Source organism: Gavialis gangeticus, unplaced genomic scaffold (genome assembly GCF_001723915.1).
Source record: "Gavialis gangeticus isolate Ggan-Ray unplaced genomic scaffold, GavGan_comp1, whole genome shotgun sequence".
Classification (NCBI taxonomy): Eukaryota; Metazoa; Chordata; order Crocodylia; family Gavialidae; genus Gavialis; species Gavialis gangeticus.
In genome coordinates this window covers 114258851-114279317 of record NW_017729031.1, presented here as the reverse complement: position 1 = coordinate 114279317, position 20467 = coordinate 114258851, and the positions used below count along the sequence as shown (strand labels likewise).

Genomic DNA, 20467 nt, shown 5'->3' with positions numbered 1-20467 from the left:
ATGTCCCAGTAGTGAGAGAGTAAAGCATGAAGAATCACCAAACTCTGTAACAATGTCTTCATGGCTTTTCTGTTTATTTAGCACTCCACCAGATAAGATCTGTTCTCCTTCTGCAAGCCTTAAAAAAAATTAAGGGGTTACACAAAGTTCACAACACTGGCGGTCCATCATTTCCACTCCACTGCAAACAGCAGAAGCAGCAACAATAGAAAACAGAGAAATACGTTTTAAAATATCTGAAAGTTCCAAACTAGTCTCCTTTGTGCCTGAAAAGAAAGTCCAAAACAAGGAGCCCGCCCGGATCTATAAAAACAGGAGATGGGGATATTTGAATGCTAAGCACTTATCTTCTGAAAAAGTAGGCACATCTATAAGGGTTTCAAGTTGAGCACAAACACTGGTGGACTATATAACTGTTTTAGTAAAAATTGACTTGATTCATTTTTTGACTGAGGTTCTGGCTTCAGTCGCTTGTTGCAACAGTATGAATTGTTGCTCAGGCTAGGAGCCTGAGAAGTTTTTCCACCAGAATTGCTTTTGAGTCTTGGTCTACACTTTTATACAGAAGAAACCAAGAGCTCTGGATTTAGCTTGATTTCATTAAGTAGGGAGTATACCTTGTAGAGCTCTGTTCTCATTTTCCAACCTGTGCATATGTAGATTGGATTCTTGTGCTTTGCTTCCTCACAAACACAACTGGAAGAGGAAAGGCCATGGCTTATTGTGTATAAACATGCAGTTAAAAGTATGGCCCAGCATGGATGGTTTCATTCAGTTTAAGACTGATTCCATCATCACTGCAACTCTTCTCAAAACTTTTATTTAAGGGTGGACACTTGTGAACCATTGTACTGTTTTAACCATACCAATGGAGTTTAAAGCAGCTTGATCCCCCTGCCTAATATGAAGGTCATTTCAATGGGATGGAGTTGCTTGTGCCAAATACAGCTTATTCCCAGAAGAAAATGGGAATAAGTGATACCAGTAAAGGCACTCCAATATAGATACGATTACATCCACAACAGGTTGCAACACTTTAAATACATTTCAAATAGGATGGGGGTGGGGAGGAGAGACTCCAAACCAAAAAAATACCTACCACCAACTGAAATAGTTTAAAATCAGCAGAACATAAGTTACATACAAATGAGACCTTAAAAATGAAAAGGGAAGAAACAACAAAGAGCTTTTAAACATGTTTCCCTGGGACCTGTCCAAGTACAGCATTAAATTGATTTCTATTATTTCAACAGAAAAAAGGTGGCAGACTGATTAGTTCCTTTACAGCAAATGAAACATCAAGAGATGTTAGAGTAGCACTATATAGAAAAGTCATAAAGCACTCGCACACTGCAGCAACTAACCATCATTGATTTTTCCACATTAACTTGCCCCTGCTATTGGAAAACAGCTTTCACAGACACCCTAATAAAACATTTTTCTTGCAGTTGGTTAGGATCACAATACATACATCTTGGTGCCACCAGGAAACAATATCATACTTCGTCTACTGAATGCATTACACCAGACAGGAGGCGTGGTGGGTTTTTTTTGTTGTTGTTTTCTTTTGTTTTTCTAAATTTTATTATTTTAGCAGAAATGAAGGCAAACATCCCTTAGAAATCCTGAAACAAAAACCTAGGACTTTGTCTTGGATAGAACATCTCCTCTGTAATCTCTAGTGGCAACTATGAGCAGCTGGAATGTCCTTCTGTCCAGTTGGGAGAGCAGCATGCTTTTTCCTGGCATGCGTAGCTCAGGCTTGCTCATATTAAGACATTGTACAAGTTGCATCTGTCAAATTTGTATTTAAGAATATCGTATCCATTTTGAGAGTCAAAGTACATGACAACTTAATAAAATGAAAAACTAAGAATTAAGCAAACTGGTTTCTTACAAAGGAAGACTTTTTCCAGTGCTGCTCTTTCTGAAAAGCTTGTTAGTAGCTGATGTCTAGGACAGGGGTGGGCAATTATTTTGAGTGGAAGGCTGCTTACTGCGTTTTGGCAAGCTGTCACAGGCTACATGGGTAGCCCCGCCCCTTGACAGGTACCCTGCCCTTGGTCACCATCTTGTGATCGGAAGTCCTGCCCCCCTGACCCCCCTAACCCTTGCCCCTGGAAATACTCCTTTCAGCAAGGGGTTTTCCCATCTCAGAACCAGAAAAACACCAAATTATATTTTAAAAATTAAACATCTACAACATTCATTAATTTGATGTCAAAAAATATTTTGTCCTGATTTACATTCGTGTAGTGTACGCAGAGGTGATTGTACAATATCTCGAAATGAAGTCCGACTCTTGTATATTGTGTGTGTGGGGGGGGGGGATGGATAGGTGTGTGTATGGATATGTGGGATGTGGGGGTCTGTGTGTATGGAAGTGCAAGGGGGTGTAGGCGCATGCGTACAGTTCTGTCAGTTTCTTCTCCCATTTAGAATTACTTGATGAGTAGAGGGAGATTCACCGCTTTAAAGGAGTTGGTTCTCTTTTAAATACTAGCCTCATTCCAGAAACATTACTAGCGAATTGCAATGATAGAGAGTGGTGGCCGGGAAGGGATGGAGCGCTGTGAGCCACCACCGCCTGCCAGGACCAGGGGAGGGGGAAAGCTCGCACACAGCAGCTGCTGCCACCAGCCTGTGCTGCTGCCACTGTCCAGCTGCATGCCGACATCCCCACTGGCCGCCTGTCTGGGTATCAGCCTGTGCAGAGCATTCTGATCAATTGTTTCAGTAAGCACTGCGATTGCCTACCGAGACAACCAATCAGAGTGCTCCAAGAGTGTTATGGACAGACAGACGCACAGACAGACTAAGTCCTTTACGTATATAGAATTTAAAAAAGTGGAGTGAGGTTTGAAATGAGGTGTAATTAAAAAAAAAAAACCAAACAAACAAACAAACAAACCACCTCACAATTTCTAACCTGCTTTCACATGGATACTTATTTAGATGTTGCTTAAACCGACCAAAACACTATACAAAGTCACTATGTTTTAGAAGTTTCTGTAGTATAAGCTATTGTTAGGTGCATATCAGAGTAAAGTTAGCTGCATTTATGATAATCCTTGGGGATTAAGGACTCCTGAATTGCCAGTGTATGTAATGTGACAGCTTCCTAAAAAACCCTTTAGCACAACAGCAGAATGGAAAGGGGTTACTTACTTGCTGAGGTCCACACAACACTTTGCGAGCAAATATTTACATTGTGGGGTGGTACAGCTATGTCCCTTCAGAAGCCTGTATGCCTTATATGCCTTTCCTGAGCGATAGTAACATGTTGCCAGTAAAAACAGCGCTTCTTCTGAATGTACTAGAAAGAAAAACAAAATAAACAAAAACAAAAACATCATTGTCATTTGATCAGTCTGTTTTTTGGTATAAGCAGCAAAAAGTGTAACTCCTGCTGTCAAGGGGAAAAAAAACCCATGACAGATTCAATTAAGTTTCCTAGTCTCAGTGTAAAGGATTTGTGCATTCTGTGTGACCCTATAAATAAGACTTGTCCAAGCTACTATATTAAGAAAACCGCAAATCATTTCATCTACCCTACCTACATAAGTCTTGAAAAGCACCAGAGTGCCATTTTAAGCACAATAAAACAAATTCGTAATTCTACTGCAAGTCACAGATCAGGAAGGACTGCATCATACCCTTAAGTGCACACCATTTTTTTTCTAGATGCTTCTCAATTTAGGTATTTAAGAGTGCAGTTTTCCTATCAAGTAATAGGAGACACTATAGTAAGGTAGGCCGATTTAAAGTCAAAGTGACTTAAAAATCACCAGTACACACACAGCACACACTTATTTAGTTATTATACAAATAAAAAAGGAAGCAGGAAACCTGTGTTTAAGTAGCTGATTTTGGGGAAATTATAGCAGATACTAAGCAAGATATAGAATAATTACTTCTCATTGATTAATATAACTACTAACATATGTTGATTTTCAACCAAATATAGCCCGTCTATAATTTGGTCCTTTTTGGTAATAAGGCTGTACAACGGTTAATATACTAAAAGATTCTTACTATTTCACATTTATATGATAGAAAGTGGTAAATTACTATGCATTTAAGTTTTGTTTTCACTTTTAATTTGCATCCAACTATATCTAGATGGAAAAAGGTATTCAATTAAAGTAGTAGAACTAGGATTTTTAAAGATCAGAGATACACTAGATAAATTAACAAAAGTTTACTAAAACAAGTTAGTTTTTAATATTCCCTTTCATAGTTACCACAGTTAATAAATGCAGACCTGAAAAATGGCTATTGTTTCTGGTCATCAAAAGACAGATGCCCAAGACCTTAGGCATTTATTTCCCTCTGAAATCATGGGGAAGTAGTGCCTTTTGAAAATTCCACTTGGTAGCTAAATATTTTTAGAAAACCTGACCTCAGGTCAGTCCAGATTTTAGAATTAGGAGGTAGCATGTACAGCAGAACAAATGCTGGCATGTAAACATGCATGCACACACACAGCAACACGCTGGAACACTAATAAATCTTGAATTAGGCTCAGAAGCTAATAGTGTCTTCTCCTTCGCACCTGTCATTCTGTATACAGTTAAAAAAAAAAAGCAGTACCCTTTGAGTAAAAAAATTTAAAGGAGGGCTCACCATACGTAACATTTTAAATTCACATTGAAATTAGAGAACGCTTAGGCTTTAACATGGTTATAATTTTTAATTTGAAGTTCTGACTGATTTTAAAAACGAAAAAGATTAACATACATTCTTCTTTAAAAGAAGAAGTCAAAAAACCTTCTGCTAGGGAACAGTGTTCCATTTGCCCAGGACTGTCTAACTAGCAGCAACTCCAAGGGATCCAGGCTCCCTTTTCAGCTCTATTTTCTGTCTCCACCCTGGGGAATAGCGCAGTGCTCCGTGGCACGGAACAGCACAGACTACACCCTGGGGCTCCTGCACAGCCTGGAGAGCCGAGAGCAAGGCTAGGGCACCCACCATGGCATGCAGCCCAGGGAGCCTGCGGCCTGTGCTAGTGCAGCCCACAGACTCCAGCCACTTAGAAGTTGGACAGCCTTGCATCAGCCCCTATCCTTGAAGTTAACAGAGCGATTGCTTACAAAGGTTAGGCTGGTAAATGACAGGGCACCCATTGTGAAGTGATATAACTAATCTCTAGTCTATTTAAAAAGGGTCCCATTATAGGCACTTGACAAGTACATGTCCATCAGAAGATTCAAAGTTACCCAGAGAAGTCACTGGGGAACCAGTGGAGCTCAAGGGCCAGCAATAGCAATTCTGATGTAAAAACTTTTCAGACTCCTACCTTGAGGAACAACTCATACTATTGCAGCAGGTTGAAAAGTGAATGAAGTTTTACTAGAACAGTTGTGTAGTCTTATTAGCAGGAGCCAAGGCATGGTTCTGCTGCCCAGATGGTGCAGTATGTTTAACTGTAAACTTTGCAAAATCTGAGCTAAACTAGCTGCTATTATTTATGTCTGCTACATGAAGACATGAAATTGGATATCTTCTGTAAGGAAGCATCATGTACAGAACTAAACAGAAAACATTTAGGCAAGATTCTAGACAGGGACGTCTAACTCAAACCCAAAGGGACAGGGAAGGAAGGTACTCCCCATGAATCAGGGGCTAGTACTGCACTGAGGACAGGCAGCTCTCTTTTTTCCTGACATCACTCCTGTCCTTCCACTAATTAGATCTCTGCAGCAAATCAGTATTTCAAAAGGCACAATTTCCCTTTTATTTGTTGGTTATCAGATTCCAATAGCAATTAAGAGTTAAGTACCGAGACAGATAGGCTTAAGCCAGCTCTCTGCAAAAGTGCAAATGTTTAAACCTTAAAGGTACAGCAGATTACTATCTGACCCTGTTCCAACTACAGTTAGAGTATCAGCAAACACCCAAGGTTATTGCAAAAATTATCAAAAAATTTAACTCTGTGTTGCTAGGCCATGATCAGTTGGTCCATCCAGCTGTTTTATATGTAGATATTTTCATTTCTAATAATATATAAAATAGCATATTCAGATCATTCTCTCCATTTGATACATGGCTTTGTACATGTCCTTTAACAGCATCTGAAGTGAGCGTGAAGTTGAAGCCACAGTAAGAATGGCTCACTTTTACTTCAGGCAACGTGCTAGAAATTAAACAGTTGTGAACCATCCAGATATGAAGGATCCAGACTCTACTGACCCATGAACAACTGATTATATATAGGCATGACAAGCATTTTCTATGCATTCCCAAACAACATCACTTCAATCACGACTTTTACAGCAAACAGTTCTCACCAAGCTGCCCATAAAATGTGGATTTACCTTTATTCGGCCACTTTAAAACTACTTGTACTGTTTGGTTCTAAACATGTATTACCCCATGCTTTTTTCAACACTATACATTCACTTGCAATTAGGTTGCTTCTTTACTTGTACTGTTAAGTCCCTCTGAACTAAACTTAATCTTTAGTTTTGATTAAATCTGAAGTTATGTTCTCAATAACATTTGTCATCCTGCTACTTACCCCCTTTAAGAGATCATAATAAGCATTTTGCTGTAGACCCTTGGGGCATCTCCCTCAGCATTTTGCCTTGCTGAAATAGACCATTTATTCCAAAGTCATTTTCTACCTATTGTTTTCTAAGTAGTAATAAAACTAGGAGCTAAAGAGAACATGAGATGTCAGTAATCCTTACTAAGAACACAGTGAAAAATCTTCTGAAAGTCCAAGTAAATTGAGATGAACAGAATCTCATTTATCTTTTATTTTGGCATGCCTGGAAAGTGAGAGACATTTGATTTTCTTTTCCTTCCAGTTACTCCCCATCAGGCTCTTCCAGCCTGTTTATAATTCTGCTTGAAATTTAAGACAAATAATTAAATCAGAATTTTGATACTGAAACGATGGCAGCTTTTGTAGTTCCTAGGATTAGGTTATAGTAGCAGAGTGCTTAAGGTATCTTCCTTCAAAATCCTCTTCACAGGGGTTTTTGGCTTCTTTGACCATGGGGTGGCGTTCCGAGAAGATGGATTGCTGGGAAGAGATGGGATCCACCTGACGAAGAGAGGGAAGAGGGTCTTCATACAGGCCTAACCTAGTGAGGACAGCTTGAAACTACTTTCACCAGGGGATGGAGAAAAAAAAACCTGGAATTAAGTAGAGCCTGGGGATCTGGATAAAAGATAAGTCAGAGAAAGCAATAACAAAAGCCTTAGCAATGTTCTCAGGGAAAGGATAGGACTCTCAGATACCGAAAATGTTTACACATTAATGTGAAAAGTATGGGGAATAAAACAGGAAGAATATCAGGTTGTAGTATAAACACAGAATTGATATTAATTGGGATTACAAAGACACACACGACTGCAGTACTGCCATAGATAGAGGTGTACCAATATATCAGTTGCATATCAGATCAGCACTGATAAAAAAGAAAGTTAACCTTATCAGCAATCAGCTTTTTTTTTTTTTTTTTTTTTGCCAGTGTTGCCAATAACGTAACCAATAAATACTGTGAGCATGTGCGCAGCATGCATGCCGCTGTAGCATACACGTGAGCAGGAATCCAGCTGGGCAGCACGGAGAGCCGCATGTGGCTGATAAGTCTACAGGAGGGAAGGGATGTGGGGGGAGGGGGGCAGATTGCAGCCCCCATGGTGAAGGAAGGGGCAGGGGCTGCCCAGCCAGGGCAGTGAATCCTACCCTGGAAGTGGGTTGGAGCTACAGGTAAAAATCGGTCCTGGAGGTCACAGACAGGTGGGGAGGGGAGGCAGCTTCCTACTGCTGTGCGCACCCCTGGGGAAGGCACAGGGGGCGTGTGCATCCTGGATTTGTGCACAGGGTAATGACAGGCTGCCTGCTGAGGCTCCAGTCTAGGGACAGTGCCAGCCTCTTCCTGGGAGGGGAGCTGGGCAGGTGGCAGCAGCACTGGGAGGTAGGGTGGCTACAGCAAATTTTAGGGTGGCTGTAGCCCACCCCATAGCCATGCTTCCCAGCACTGCCACCATTGCCCACCCCAAGCACAGCCCCAGCACCCCCCACCAGTAAGAGGCTGATGCAGCCCCTGGCCCTGAGCCCACAGTGGGCAGCCCACTCTCACCCTGTGCAAAAATCTGGGGGGGGCAGATGCTTCCCATGCCTCCCCCAGGGGTGCATGCAATGGCAAGGAGCTGGCTTCCAACTCCCTCCCATGCCCCCTGGACAAGCTGCCCACCGGTCCATCCCACTTCCAGCAGGGTCACATTCACCACCCTGGCTGGGCAGCATCTGCCCCTGCCTCACTCCCTCCCTCACTGTGGGGGCCTCAGTCTGCACCCCTCCCCTTCCCCACACCCCTTCCCCCACCACTTACTGGCCAGACATTGCTCTCCAAGCTGTTAGGCTGCATTCCTGTAAATTGGCTATTGGATCAGTATCTGCCGATATGGCTGGTTAGTAATTGGCCATCAGTATCAGCCAAAAAAATCTGAAGTCTGTGCATCTGCAATAGATAGGTACAGTTTATTCAGAAAAGACAAGCAGGGGAGAGAAGGAGGAGGTGTTTTTGTCCTACATATAAGAGATGATATATAGGTTTTCAGACATGTGGTACAAAAAGTAGAAGGCAGGCCTGTTAAAAGACTCTGGGTAAAGGTCAGAGAGGAGAGCAGCGAACTAGGGGAGGGAGGGCATTTGCTACAGGCCATAAAACTAGAAGGAGGCTTTCTTTAAAAGAACTGACAAAAGGTTTCCCTAGTCGCAGGACATGATTCTCATGGGGGACTTCAACTGTTGGGATATCTGCTGGCGGGGGGGAGGGCAGCAGCAAGCATAGCAGTGCAATGTACAAGCACTCCAACAAATTTTTGGGAATAACTTTTTGATACAGGTGGTAGACAGTCCAATTGGAGGTGGGGATGGGGGCAGGGAAGAGCTCTCTTTAACTTACTGCTCACAAGCAGGGAGGAACTGGTTAAAAATGTGAAGATGGACAGTAGCTTGGGTGACAGTGACCACAAAATTATAAGAGTTCAAGATCTTAAGGGGAGAAAGGATAGAGAGCAGCACAAGAAGGACACTGGACTTCAGAAACACAGACCTGAACCAACATGGGGAACTGGTGGGCAGGATCACCTTGGAGGAGAAATGGAATGCAGGAGAGCTGGCTCTACTTTACCCTTTTCAGAGCATAGGAACAAGTTATGCCAATGCAATGGAAAAATGGGAAGTGTAACAGGAGGCCAGCCTGGCTGGAGAGCAATCTCTTTAATGAGTTGAAACTCAAAAAGGAATCCTATAAAAAGAGGACACTTTGGTCACAGTATGAGGGAAGAGTGTAACAGTATTGCACGGGCATGCAGAGAAAGTGTCTGAAGGGCCAAAGCATGATTTGAGATGTAACTGGCAATGGGACACAAGACAAAAAAGGATTCTACAAGAATGGCAAGAGGAAGAGGAAGATCAGAGAAACCATAGGTCCCTTATGGAATGTGGAAGGCAATCAAGTTACAGATAATGCAGAGGAAACTGAAGCATTTAATGCCTTTTTTAATTCTAATAGACAAACAGCCTAAAGCAGGGGTATCAAATACATGGCTCACAAAGCCCTGTTATCCTGTCACGTGCTGCCCTTAGTCTGAACTGATGCAGACTGAACCTGCAGGTAGAGTCTGGGACACGTGCTGCATGTGGAATCCATTCTGGTCACCTCCTCCAAGCTCTTCTGGACATGCACTACACACAGTGCCTGCTCCAGCCAGTCCAGGACCAGGACTGCATCTAGCACTGTACAGGGTGGGTTCCAACACTGGCTGGGACTGCACTCCCCCCACCCCTTCTCAGTCACCTGCCATTTTTGTTGCTCTGCACCAGACTCTTTCTAAGCTGGTTCTCTCTTTCTTGAAGGACCCAGGACAGACTCCTGGAGAACCTCACTTGTATTACCTTCTTCTGACTAGACACTGAGCCATTGACTGCTCTTTGAATAGGATGATCCAACCAGTTATGTATCCACCTTACAGAACTTTCATTTAGTCTGTATTTCCATAGATTGTGAATGAAAGTGTCATGAGGGATGGTGTCAAAAGCCTTGCTAAAGTTAAGGTAGATAGCCTTGCTAAAGTTAAGGTGGATTACATTCATTGCTCTCTCCCACTGTCCGCTGAGCCCACTGCCTTACCATAGAAAGAAATCAGGATGGTCAGGCATAACTTGTTCTTGGGAAATCTATGTTTGCTGTTCTTGATAACGTTCTCTTCTAGGTGCTTCAAAATGGATTCTTTGAGGACTTGTTCCATAATTTCCCTCCCCCTGCCAAATACAGAGGTCAGGCAGATTTGTTTTGTAGTTCCCTTATTCCTCCTTCTTCCCTTTCTTTTAAAGAAGGGCACTGTATTTACTGTTTTCCAGACATTCAGGACCTTGCCTGTCCTTCACAAATCCTCAAAGAGAATAGCCAGTGGTTCTGAAATTACCTCAGCCAATTCCTTCAGTAGTGTAGAATACATCCCATCCAAACTGGTTGACTTGAATGTATCTAGCTTATCTAAGTAAACCCTAACTTGTTCCGCTATTGCTCTAGCTCATGGTTGTCCAAACTCATCTGGCCCTGCAGGCTGAATGAGTGACATAGGGTTAGTTCACTAGCCAGATTTGAGCCATAGGGCTCACAGACTTCCTCTCAACCCATGCTGGATCCAGCACCCATGGCTACTGCTTTGGCATCCATATTGCATGTTATGCAGATCCCAGAGTGGGCAGCATGTGCAGCTGGCGAAGGCACTCATGTAGCACTGATTCCAGAGTGGGTGCCGCACTACACGCAGCATCTATTCTTACTGATCTGGGGTCTCCTCCACATGTGGTGTGCCTGGTAACTGGTGTGGAACTATGCAGTGCACCATGCCTGCTCCAGTCAATTGGGGACCCATGCTGCATGCCACACCTGTAACAGGTTTACACCCGTTACTGGGGAAAAGACACAGGGCAGGACCACAGGGCTAGGTCCCTTTAAGGCAAGGCCTTGTAGAGCCAGGAATGAAAGACTACAGCTGAGAGCAAGCTGTGAATCTGTCCCTTCTTGGGGTGGCATGCCATAACGCAGACCTCCTGGGCGAGTCTGGATCGAGAGAGTTGGGCGACGGGAAAGAGGACCCAGTGCCATAAAAAAAAAAAAAAAGATCCACAGGTGCTAGCAAGAGAAAAGAGGCCCTGTGGGGAAGGTAGGAGGGATGGCACTCAGAAGGGGGAGAGACACCACCCTGGAAGCCAGCAGGCTAGACCCTGGGCTGCACAGGGAGTTTCTCAGAAGACAAAAGAATTGCTGCAGTGGTGAAGGTCACCACCCATGAGCTGGGTTCAATCAGCTGGAGGGCAGGATCCAGCCTGCGGACCATATTTTGCCCACCTCCATTCTAGAGGATAAACACTTTATTTTTTTTTTTAACTATGAAAGTCAACCAACTGAAAAAATACCATGCAGACAATATTCAATATATAGGCAGGCAAAAGAAGTTTGGTCTTGAATGAGACATGGAATTTAAAGAGCAACTAGATCTCAGCCTACACTGAAGGAGGTCATTCAGCTCAACAGATGGCATAACCTGTAAGGTCCACTGTATGAGGTTGGTATACAAGAAGGTCTTGGGATTAGTTCCTTAGCTACTGTAGTTATGTTAAACCCAGTGAAATTACTGCAATTTCACCTGTTTTTATAAGCTGAGGCTCCGGGCCTGTATCCTTGCTCCTGAGAACTACTTCACTGTTGGCAACATACAAACATATGTGAAGGCATAGACTACTCCACTCACACCTTCAGCTCTGACATTCAGTAGATTGTCACTTGTAAATTAGCACTTTATAAAAAAAGTCAAGATTTGCTGCCATAAAGCACTTGTAGCAGGACACAACACTGAGTTGGATTAACTGTTAAACATTCTAAACACTAAAATTTAACCCATAATCTTTAACTTCTGAGAGAATATGGAGCTTGACAAGCAAAACTTTACATACTTGAGAAGCCAATTTTTGGCGCTCTTGTCTAATACAAATGTAGGGAACTCGGGCACCTCATTACTGAAGAAATGAACTAAATGCAATACTCTTGGTGTAGCCATATCAGAGCTTTATGAAAAAGCTATAGTTTATGACATACCTTCTCATACCTATGCATAGAAATGACAGAACTGTTTAGATGGCCTGAGTGGGTCTGTGCCAAGCAAACAACTGCTTGTCTGGATTAGAAGCCTGCTGGGTTTCTCCTACTATCCTGTATAGAGCCAGTTTGGAGTCCTTAGAGCTGCCAAGGGAAACAATCAGATGCAATATGGGCCAGGACACTAGCTCAATATTCTAAATCTCAGTAGGAAATAGAGGCAGCCTTAAAAGAGTCTGCCAAACTTCGCAAACTCCTAAACAGCAAGAGTTGTTGATGTTTCACAGTTGAAGCCCAATACATAAATACTTTTTGGTGAGAACAGAACCTTTGATAAGTTTTATAGGAAAATAAGCCCAAAGCAACTAAAAAGGACTTTAAGTTGCTTTGGAGGAAGGGGCAACAAGGGAGGCTCTCCTACTTTCTCAGTAAGAATACAATCTGCTAGTTACGTCAGGTGTCAGTTCACGAATGCATGAAGCCTGGGACAAGAAGTAGGAAGAACTGGAAGTCCTCAGAGTCAAGGCATTATGACATGATTGGAATAACAGCCTTGGTGGGATAGTTCCTATGACTGCAATACTGTCATGAACAGATGCAAACTGTTCAGGAAGGACAGGCAAAGGAGAAGAGGAGTCGCACTTTATGTAAGAGCTTTATGGCTGTTCAGCACTCCAGTATGAAACTAGAGATAGGGCTGTTGAAAGTCTCTGGGTTAAGGTCAGAGGGGAAGAGCAACAAGGGTGAGGTTGTGGTGGTTGTCTGCTATGGACCACCAGACCAGGAGGTGGAAGTAGATGAGGCTTTCTTCAAACAGCTAGCAGAAGTTTCCAAGTCATAGACCTGGGTTCTCATGGGGGATTTCAACCACTCCAACATCTGCTGGGAGGGCAATACAGCAGTGCACAGGTAATCCAGGAAGTTTTTAAGGACAACTTCCTGGTGCAAGTGTCGGAGAGACCAACTAGGGACTGTGCTCTTCTTGACCTGCTGCTCTCAAACATGGAAGAACTGGCAGGGGATACAAAAGTAGATGACAACTTGGGCAGCAGTGACCACAAGGTGATAAGAGTTCAGGATCCTGACAAAATGAAGAAAGGAGAGCAGCAGAGTGATGACCCTGGACTTCAGAAAAAGAAGAAGAAAGTGATTAGGAAGAGTTGGCATGGATGCAAGCAAGGGCAAGTTATGCCTGACCAACCTGATGACAGTCATAGTTTCATAGTTTCTAGGGACGGAAGGGACCTGAGTAGATCATCTAGTCCAACCCCCTGCCATGGGCAGGAAAGAATGCTGGGGTCAAATGACCCCAACGAAGTGTACATCTAGCCTCCTCTTAAAGACCCCCAGGGTAGGAGCCAGCACCACTTCTCTTGGAATTTGGTTCCAGATCCTAGCCTAGTCATCTTGTCAGAAGAAAATCAGGTTGTTCAGGCATGACTTGCCCTTGGTGCAGCATCCATGCTGACTGTTCCCCAATCACTTTCTTCTCTTCCAAGGGCTTAGAAATGGATTCCTTGAGGACCTGCTCCATGATTTTTCCAGGCACTGAGGTGAGACAGACTAGTCTGTAGTTCCCTGGATCCTCCTTCTTCCCTTTCCGAAAGATAGGCACTATATCTGCCCTTTTCCAATCGTTCAGAACCTCTCCCAATTGCCACAGGTTTTCAAAGATACTAGCCAGCAGCTCTGCAATCACATCAGCCAACTCTGTCATCATCCTTGGGTGCATCATACCTGGCCCTACGGACTTGTACATGTCCAGATTTTCTAAATAGCGCCCAACCAGTTCTTTCACCAGAGCTGCTCACCTTCACCCCAAACTGTGCTGCCAGGAGCAGTAATCTGGGAGCTGACCTTGGCTGGGTTGCTAAGGCTACATGTCTGTTCTTCAGACAAACTGCTGCAGGTGGAGAGGACTTCAGCTTGCTGCCAGAGGTCACATACTTACAGCTTCCACCTTGCTGGGACTCCGTGTTCTCTTCGTTCTCTGGCACTCCTTCCTCCACAGTCCTAGACTTCTCCTTCAGCACTGAATTGATGAACTCCTCATGGCAGACGATGCTTCAGAGCATTACCACCTCCCCTCGTAGCACTCTTGCCTGCTCCCTGTTGGAACTACCAGGAGGCACCACACACACTGCAGGCATTTCCTGACCTGGCTGTCACAGCACCAAGCCAGGACGTGGATGGAAGCCTCGACAGTGAGCGGTCCTGTCTGGACAGACACCTCACAGGTACAAGCACAGCAAGAGCTAGAAGTAGCAGTGGCTCTGGCATTGCAGCATCCTCCAGCCCTTTCTCTGGGTCTTAATCTGTCGCCTCTCTTCCTGCCCCTCTTTCCAAGTAGACCTCCCCTACCAAACTCCCCCATAGCCTGGCCCATTCAGTGCTCCTTAGTCCCCAAATGTTCCCTTTTCCCTGCTTCCTCTCACCAAGTTTACAGTGAAGGAAGATGAGAGAGTTTTCAGGACAACTCCCTAGTGAATTCCCGCCCTTCCTACCTTTTGGTCATTTCTAGCCAAACGGGATGGATCCTATAAGGTATTTCCACAGATTACTTGTATAACTATTAGCACGATCAGGCTTAACTTCAGTAGCAGCTACAGCAAACTCTCATTCAGTTCATCTTAATGCATCTTAAAAAGACTAACAACTACATTCCATGAGGACACCCTCTAAAGTCTATGGAAATCTAAGCTATTCACTATCTGCCAAGAGTTGTTCAGCATATTGTAGGACTGGGCTCCAGCAACAAACCATTTTTGATGTTATAACTGTGCATGTAATATTTTAGCAAAGCTAATTAGTCTAGTGTTCTCAACATCAATTGGGATATATTGAACATTTTTAAATATGAAACAATGTATGTTCTAAAATAAACCATAAGATGCAGCGTGTAACATTGCTGCTTTAAGAGCCCCGTCTTTTAAATTAATAATTAAATCTCGTATAAGACAATGTTAGTCACATTTGTTACATACTACATCAGCAAGCTTAAATCCAAGGTCCTGCCTTTAATCTGATGGAAGCCACATAGATGCAGGTATTTTTCATATGCAAGTTTATTTTAAAAAAATGAAGTGTACAAAAGATTAGGAAAAAGTCTCCTAAACCTAAAAAAAGGAATTAAATATAGGTTAAAAAAAGCAGGATGAGGCAAAAGGTAGGTGCTAGGTCACAAACAAAACAGAAAGATGGAGTTGTCCTTAGAAGATTAGGACAAGCAAATAAGGGGATTCACAGGGCAGCTGCACAGCATCTGCATGGAAACACATGCCAAATCTAATTGCATTATAGTGAAAGAACTGGAAGCCTTGCATGTGTATGCACATGCCTGTTGAATTTCCTGCTCTGAGTGCCACTGAGTTTCACCTTCTGAATTTCTTCCTTCTGCTTAGGACCACAACATATACACCTGCTCAGCGTATCAGAATAGGATGAGGAATAGTGAAAACTATACTTAAGACCAGGAGGAAGGTTGTCAGGTTTAAGTCTGCATTGATTTGAAAAAGGAATTTGGAGTGGGGAGGGATGGAAAACCACCAACACTAAAATGGAAAAAAAGTAAAGCAAGTGTTACATGTACTCGGCCTCATCTACCATTGGAGCTAGTCTTTTTGCCCAAATTTCTAGGAGTTTAAGGCTAAAGGCAGGAGCATCCCTTCTACTCCTAGTTTCAAACCATTTCAGGATATTTCAGCCTCTAAAACATTTCAGAGCTTAGTTTCAGATGTGTTCCCAATGATTTAAGTGGACAGCTATTGACTGGGTTACTGCTGCAACAAGTATTCACAGACTCCATTCTTACTTTGCTCAAGCTCAGTCTAGGCTGCATAGCTCTACTGGCTTCTCTCAACCAGAGGTGCAAAAAAGATCACACACAGTAGTCACCCTCTCTTTGCCAGGAACAGCACCCCTTTATTAACACAGCTTTGCTAGCAAAAACATTGCCACCAGCAGGGATTTTCTCGCTCAAAGGAACTGGGGTTAACTGGTAGTACAAGAACTCTGTGCAGCATGTAGGGAGTGTACACATCTCTAATTTTTCATTAAACTAACTCTATTCAAAACAAAAGACTTAAAGAAATTATGGTAACAGTCATGTACAATTAAGAGTTAACTCTTGATGCTCAAGTACTCTCATCCTCCCTTTCCTACTACAGTTTGCATGCAAAAAAGGTAAAAAACTTCTCCTAATGTAGCCAATACTTTCATAACTATTTAGTGAAATCACAAGGCAATTTTACACTATCACAATTGCTTCCATTCTTAAAGACTGATATCCCTGAACTCAGATAAAGATTTTATAACAAGTTTAATGAGTTTGCCCAAGTTGTCTTAAAAAGGACAGCTGTATGTTTACCACAGTGTTTGATTAAAAAAAAAAATCACCATATTTACTCAAATTCAAGATGATTTGGAATTTAAGATGACCCTCCAGTAAACAGATTCTAGACACGGGGAAATGTATAAGTTTATTATAATTTTTAATCTCTAGAGACTAATATTTGGAAAGTCATCTTAAATTTGTCCCTCCACCAACACTGAAGCAGGGCAAAGTGTCAGGGGGGCAGATGGCCTGACTCTTCACCCCTTGCTATCTGCCCCATTTAACCCCACAGTACCTGAGCACTTCACATCTGTCCACACCACTCTGTGGTACCCACCCTCTGCTGCTTGCCTCCCCGCTTATTCCTCCTGCTGCCTGGCTTCCCCCACTACTGGTTCCCCTCCTGCTTGCCTCCCCACAAGGCCTGCGCTTCCCTGCATCCCAGGTCTGGAGTTGCAGCTGTTGCCCTGCTCCCTGCCCCCCATCTAAGAGAAGGGGCTTTCCCCACACAGTGTTGAATAGGGAAGGGGGGAAGAATCCAAGACAAAGTAGTAGGGTTTAAGTAAGTATGGTATGTTATAAACCAGAGCTGGAAGCATCTAAAATTGAGGTTGCTTTACACTTTCCATTCCAAGAACCTGTTTTCTATTGCTTATATAATATTTCACCCATTTTTAACCATTTGAGCTAAAGTTTTCCCTGCCTGCTCTCTGCATGAGACAGGTTTATTTTTCCAAGAGATGAAAAAGTTAAGGGGAAAAAAAACTGTGGGTGTTCTGTCCATGACTAATCCATGTGCCCTCTCTGTTTGAAGAGCTACAGCACTTCTATATTCTGGGTAACAGGCTTCATTTAGGAGACAGCCTGCATGTCAAGGATGTGAATTTTGCCATTTCCTTGAAAAATGCAATTGAATCTGGCCACACTGCAAGACCTGTGGGAATTTTCTGAGGGAGAGGAGGTAAGAAAGAAGGGCAAACAAAACCAAAATTATTCAAAGTTCTCAGACTTGGTAGCTATTTAAAAAAAGAAAAAAAAGACTTCCAGAGATAGTCTTCTCTAAGGGTGACAAGGCTTCACACCTCCTAGGGCTGAACAAGTTGCACATGGCCCATTTCCAGAGAGATTTTTAGTGCTTTAGTAGTGTTCTTTTAACATAGATTTGCACACATATACAATATAAGTTGTATATTGAATAGATAAGGGGATGCTTCATGTTCTCTGCTATAAGATGTAGTCTATTGCAGGTCATTCTCAACTGGGGTGCCATGAGATCACTTTAAAGATCTAATTGCACCCAGCCTCCGTGCAAGAAAGCAGTAAGTGCTTTTGTGTTCTCTTCCACCCATCCGGTGTCCTGCGCCTGCCCTGGTGTCCCACAGACAAGCAGAACCTCCAGGTGCTCTTCTGGGAATTGCTACCTTGACCTGCCCTCCCCCCACCCAGCAGCTCTGGTGCCAGCCACTCTCACTGCCTGCAGCAGAGCCTGCTGCTTGGTGACACAAGGCTGCAGAGCCATGCTTTTCACCCCACCTCATCCTCCAATACTCTCCAGGGCAGTGGGAAGGGTTACAGGGGCAGATAGCTCCAGATACTGGCACACAAGAGCCTGGAGAAGAAGTCTTGGTGGTGAGGGCTGCTCTTGGCCCCACAGATACAGACTAGGGGCTGGGAGAGGGCAGATGGTAGAAAGAGCCAGGCATGATGAGGTGATGTCCTGCCCTTGTTGCCCTCACTTGACCTGTGTCAACCTGGTGGAAGGTAGCCAGTGGAGTCTCCCAGGGTTCAGTACTTGGCCAGTGCTTTTCAAATATCTTGATCAATGACCTGGATGTCAGGGAGAAAAGCACACTGGCAAAGTTGACTGATGACACTGAGCTGTGGGGAAGTGCGGCCATGCATCAAGGTAAGCTGATGATCCAGGAGGACCTAGACAGATTAGTTAGATGGGTGGAAGAGAACTAGATGCTGTTCAACACTGGAAAGTATAAAGTGCTCTGAGGAGGAAAAATCCACAACAAACTTACAGGCTCAGTGGTGCTGTGCTAGCTAGCACCACGTCCAAAAGGGACGTAGGGATCACAGTTGACCATAAAATGAATACGAGCCACCAGTTTGATACTACAGTTAGTAGAGCAAACAATACACTGGCACGCATCAACCGATGCATCTCAAGCAAAACTAAAGGAAGTCATTCTCCCGCTCTCTTCTGCATTGGTGAAGCTGCAGCTGGAGTCCTGCACCCAGATCTGGGCACCACACTTCAAGAAGGATGTGGAGAAGCTTGAGAGAGTCCAGAGAAGAGGCACTCTTCTATAATTAGAGGCCTGAAGAGAGCAATCTATACAAGGAAAGGCTGACAGATATGGGACTGTTTAGCCTAGAAAAGAGAAGACTTCGGGGGGATTTGGTGGCAGCTTACAAATATATCAGGAGTGAGCACCAGGGGCTAAGTGAACAACTATATTCACTGCAGCACCCCAGGGGAAAACCAGGAACAGTCAAACTCCTAGAAGGTTTCAAACTGGATACAAGGAAAAACTTCTTCACTGTTCGTGTGAACAGACTCTAGAATAGATTCCCAGCAGGGGTGGTGCAGGCACCATCCTGGAGATCTTCAAAAGGAAACTGGACACCCACCTTGCAGGGGTTATTTGACCCCAGCAGTCTTTCCTGCCCAGAACAGGGGGGCTGGACCCAGTGATCTCACAAGGTCCCTTCCAGCCCTAAACTTCTGTGAATCTACAAGCAGAGCTTAGAAAACAATAAATACTGAGGCCTCTTAGCACTTTATGGGGGACAAAAGATTGATATACTAAAACTCTTACAGGTTTGGGCAACTGATTTAATGCTGCAAAAAACAAGCAAACAACAAAAACCTCGCAGTAAGTTCGATGAAAAGCACAAAAGCAAACAAAGTCTGTCTGTGTGGACGTGTGTGTGAAAGAAGGAAAACATTTTTGCCAATTTAATACCAAATTTAAAAATAAAATACATAGCAATCATCCAGCCTTATTTAATAAACTATTATACAACACACAGAGCAGGTCAGCACATGCCCCTGCCACAAAGCATTATGCTACCATGATAGAGACTAAGACTAAAAGGAATTTTTGGATAGCAGCTCATGGCAAAGACGAAGCATCTGAGTTCAGAGACAGGAGACAAGTCAGAACGTTTTTCTGTTGGCCAGTTCCAGTAGCAGCACTAATTATGAAAGCTTTTACAGCCAACAAAATTTTAAAAGGCACTAGAACAGCGAGTAGGTCAGACAAAAATAGTTATACCATGCAAAACCAAGAATATATAAACTTATGAAATTCATTGCATTTGCATGGCAGAATCAAGCTTAGCGCAAAGGCCCCAAAAGTACCTTCAACTTTAAAAAAAAAAAAAAAAAAATTAGAAGTTAGTGTCCCTATGGAGGTTAACTATACTTTTTTAAACAGATACTTCAGCACATACCTTCTGCATATAGCCTTTCTGCCAGGAACACTGCATCTCGATAAGCATAGTGGTTAAGTGCTTGCCATATGGCGGCCTGTAGAAAGAGGGGCAGGGAGGGGGACGAGAGGGGAAAGGTTTAAAACACCACATATCCAATTACACAACCACATACACGTGAATGAACAATCAATTCTAAATTAATAGTTTATGAAAAAAGCCAAAGGAAAGATATACCAAGGGTCCACAAAATTCAGTTAACTGTTCAATTTTACCAACAAAAATTAGTATTTTTTTAAATAATAAAGTTGAAATAGTTTCATAGTTTCTAGGGTCGGAAGGGACCTGAGCAGATCATCTAGTCCGACCCCCTGTCATGGCAAGAAAGAGTAGTGGGGTCAAACGACCCCAGTAAGGTGGTCATCCAACCTCCTCTTAAAAACCCCCAGGGTGGGAGCCTGCACCACCTCACTTGGAAGCTGGTTCCAGACCCTAGCCGCCCTGACCGTGAAGTAGCGCCTCCTGATGTCCAACTTAAACCTTCCCTCCGCCAGCTTGTGAC

At 43.4% G+C, this 20467-nt stretch overlaps 1 protein-coding gene across 1 annotated transcript in view; it reads right to left on the bottom strand.

The window, feature by feature from the left end:
- CDC27 (cell division cycle 27) overlaps nucleotides 1-20035 on the bottom strand; it is a gene marked incomplete at its 5' end in the record, with an annotated part of 70562 nt that extends 50527 nt beyond the window's left edge. The window contains 3 exons of the mRNA XM_019522921.1: nucleotides 3-118; nucleotides 3169-3316; nucleotides 19927-20035. Coding sequence (XP_019378466.1) covers nucleotides 3-118; nucleotides 3169-3316; nucleotides 19927-20035 — 373 coding nt within the window. The remainder of the gene's footprint in view (nucleotides 1-2; nucleotides 119-3168; nucleotides 3317-19926) is intronic.
- Between the last annotated feature and the right edge of the window lie 432 nt (nucleotides 20036-20467).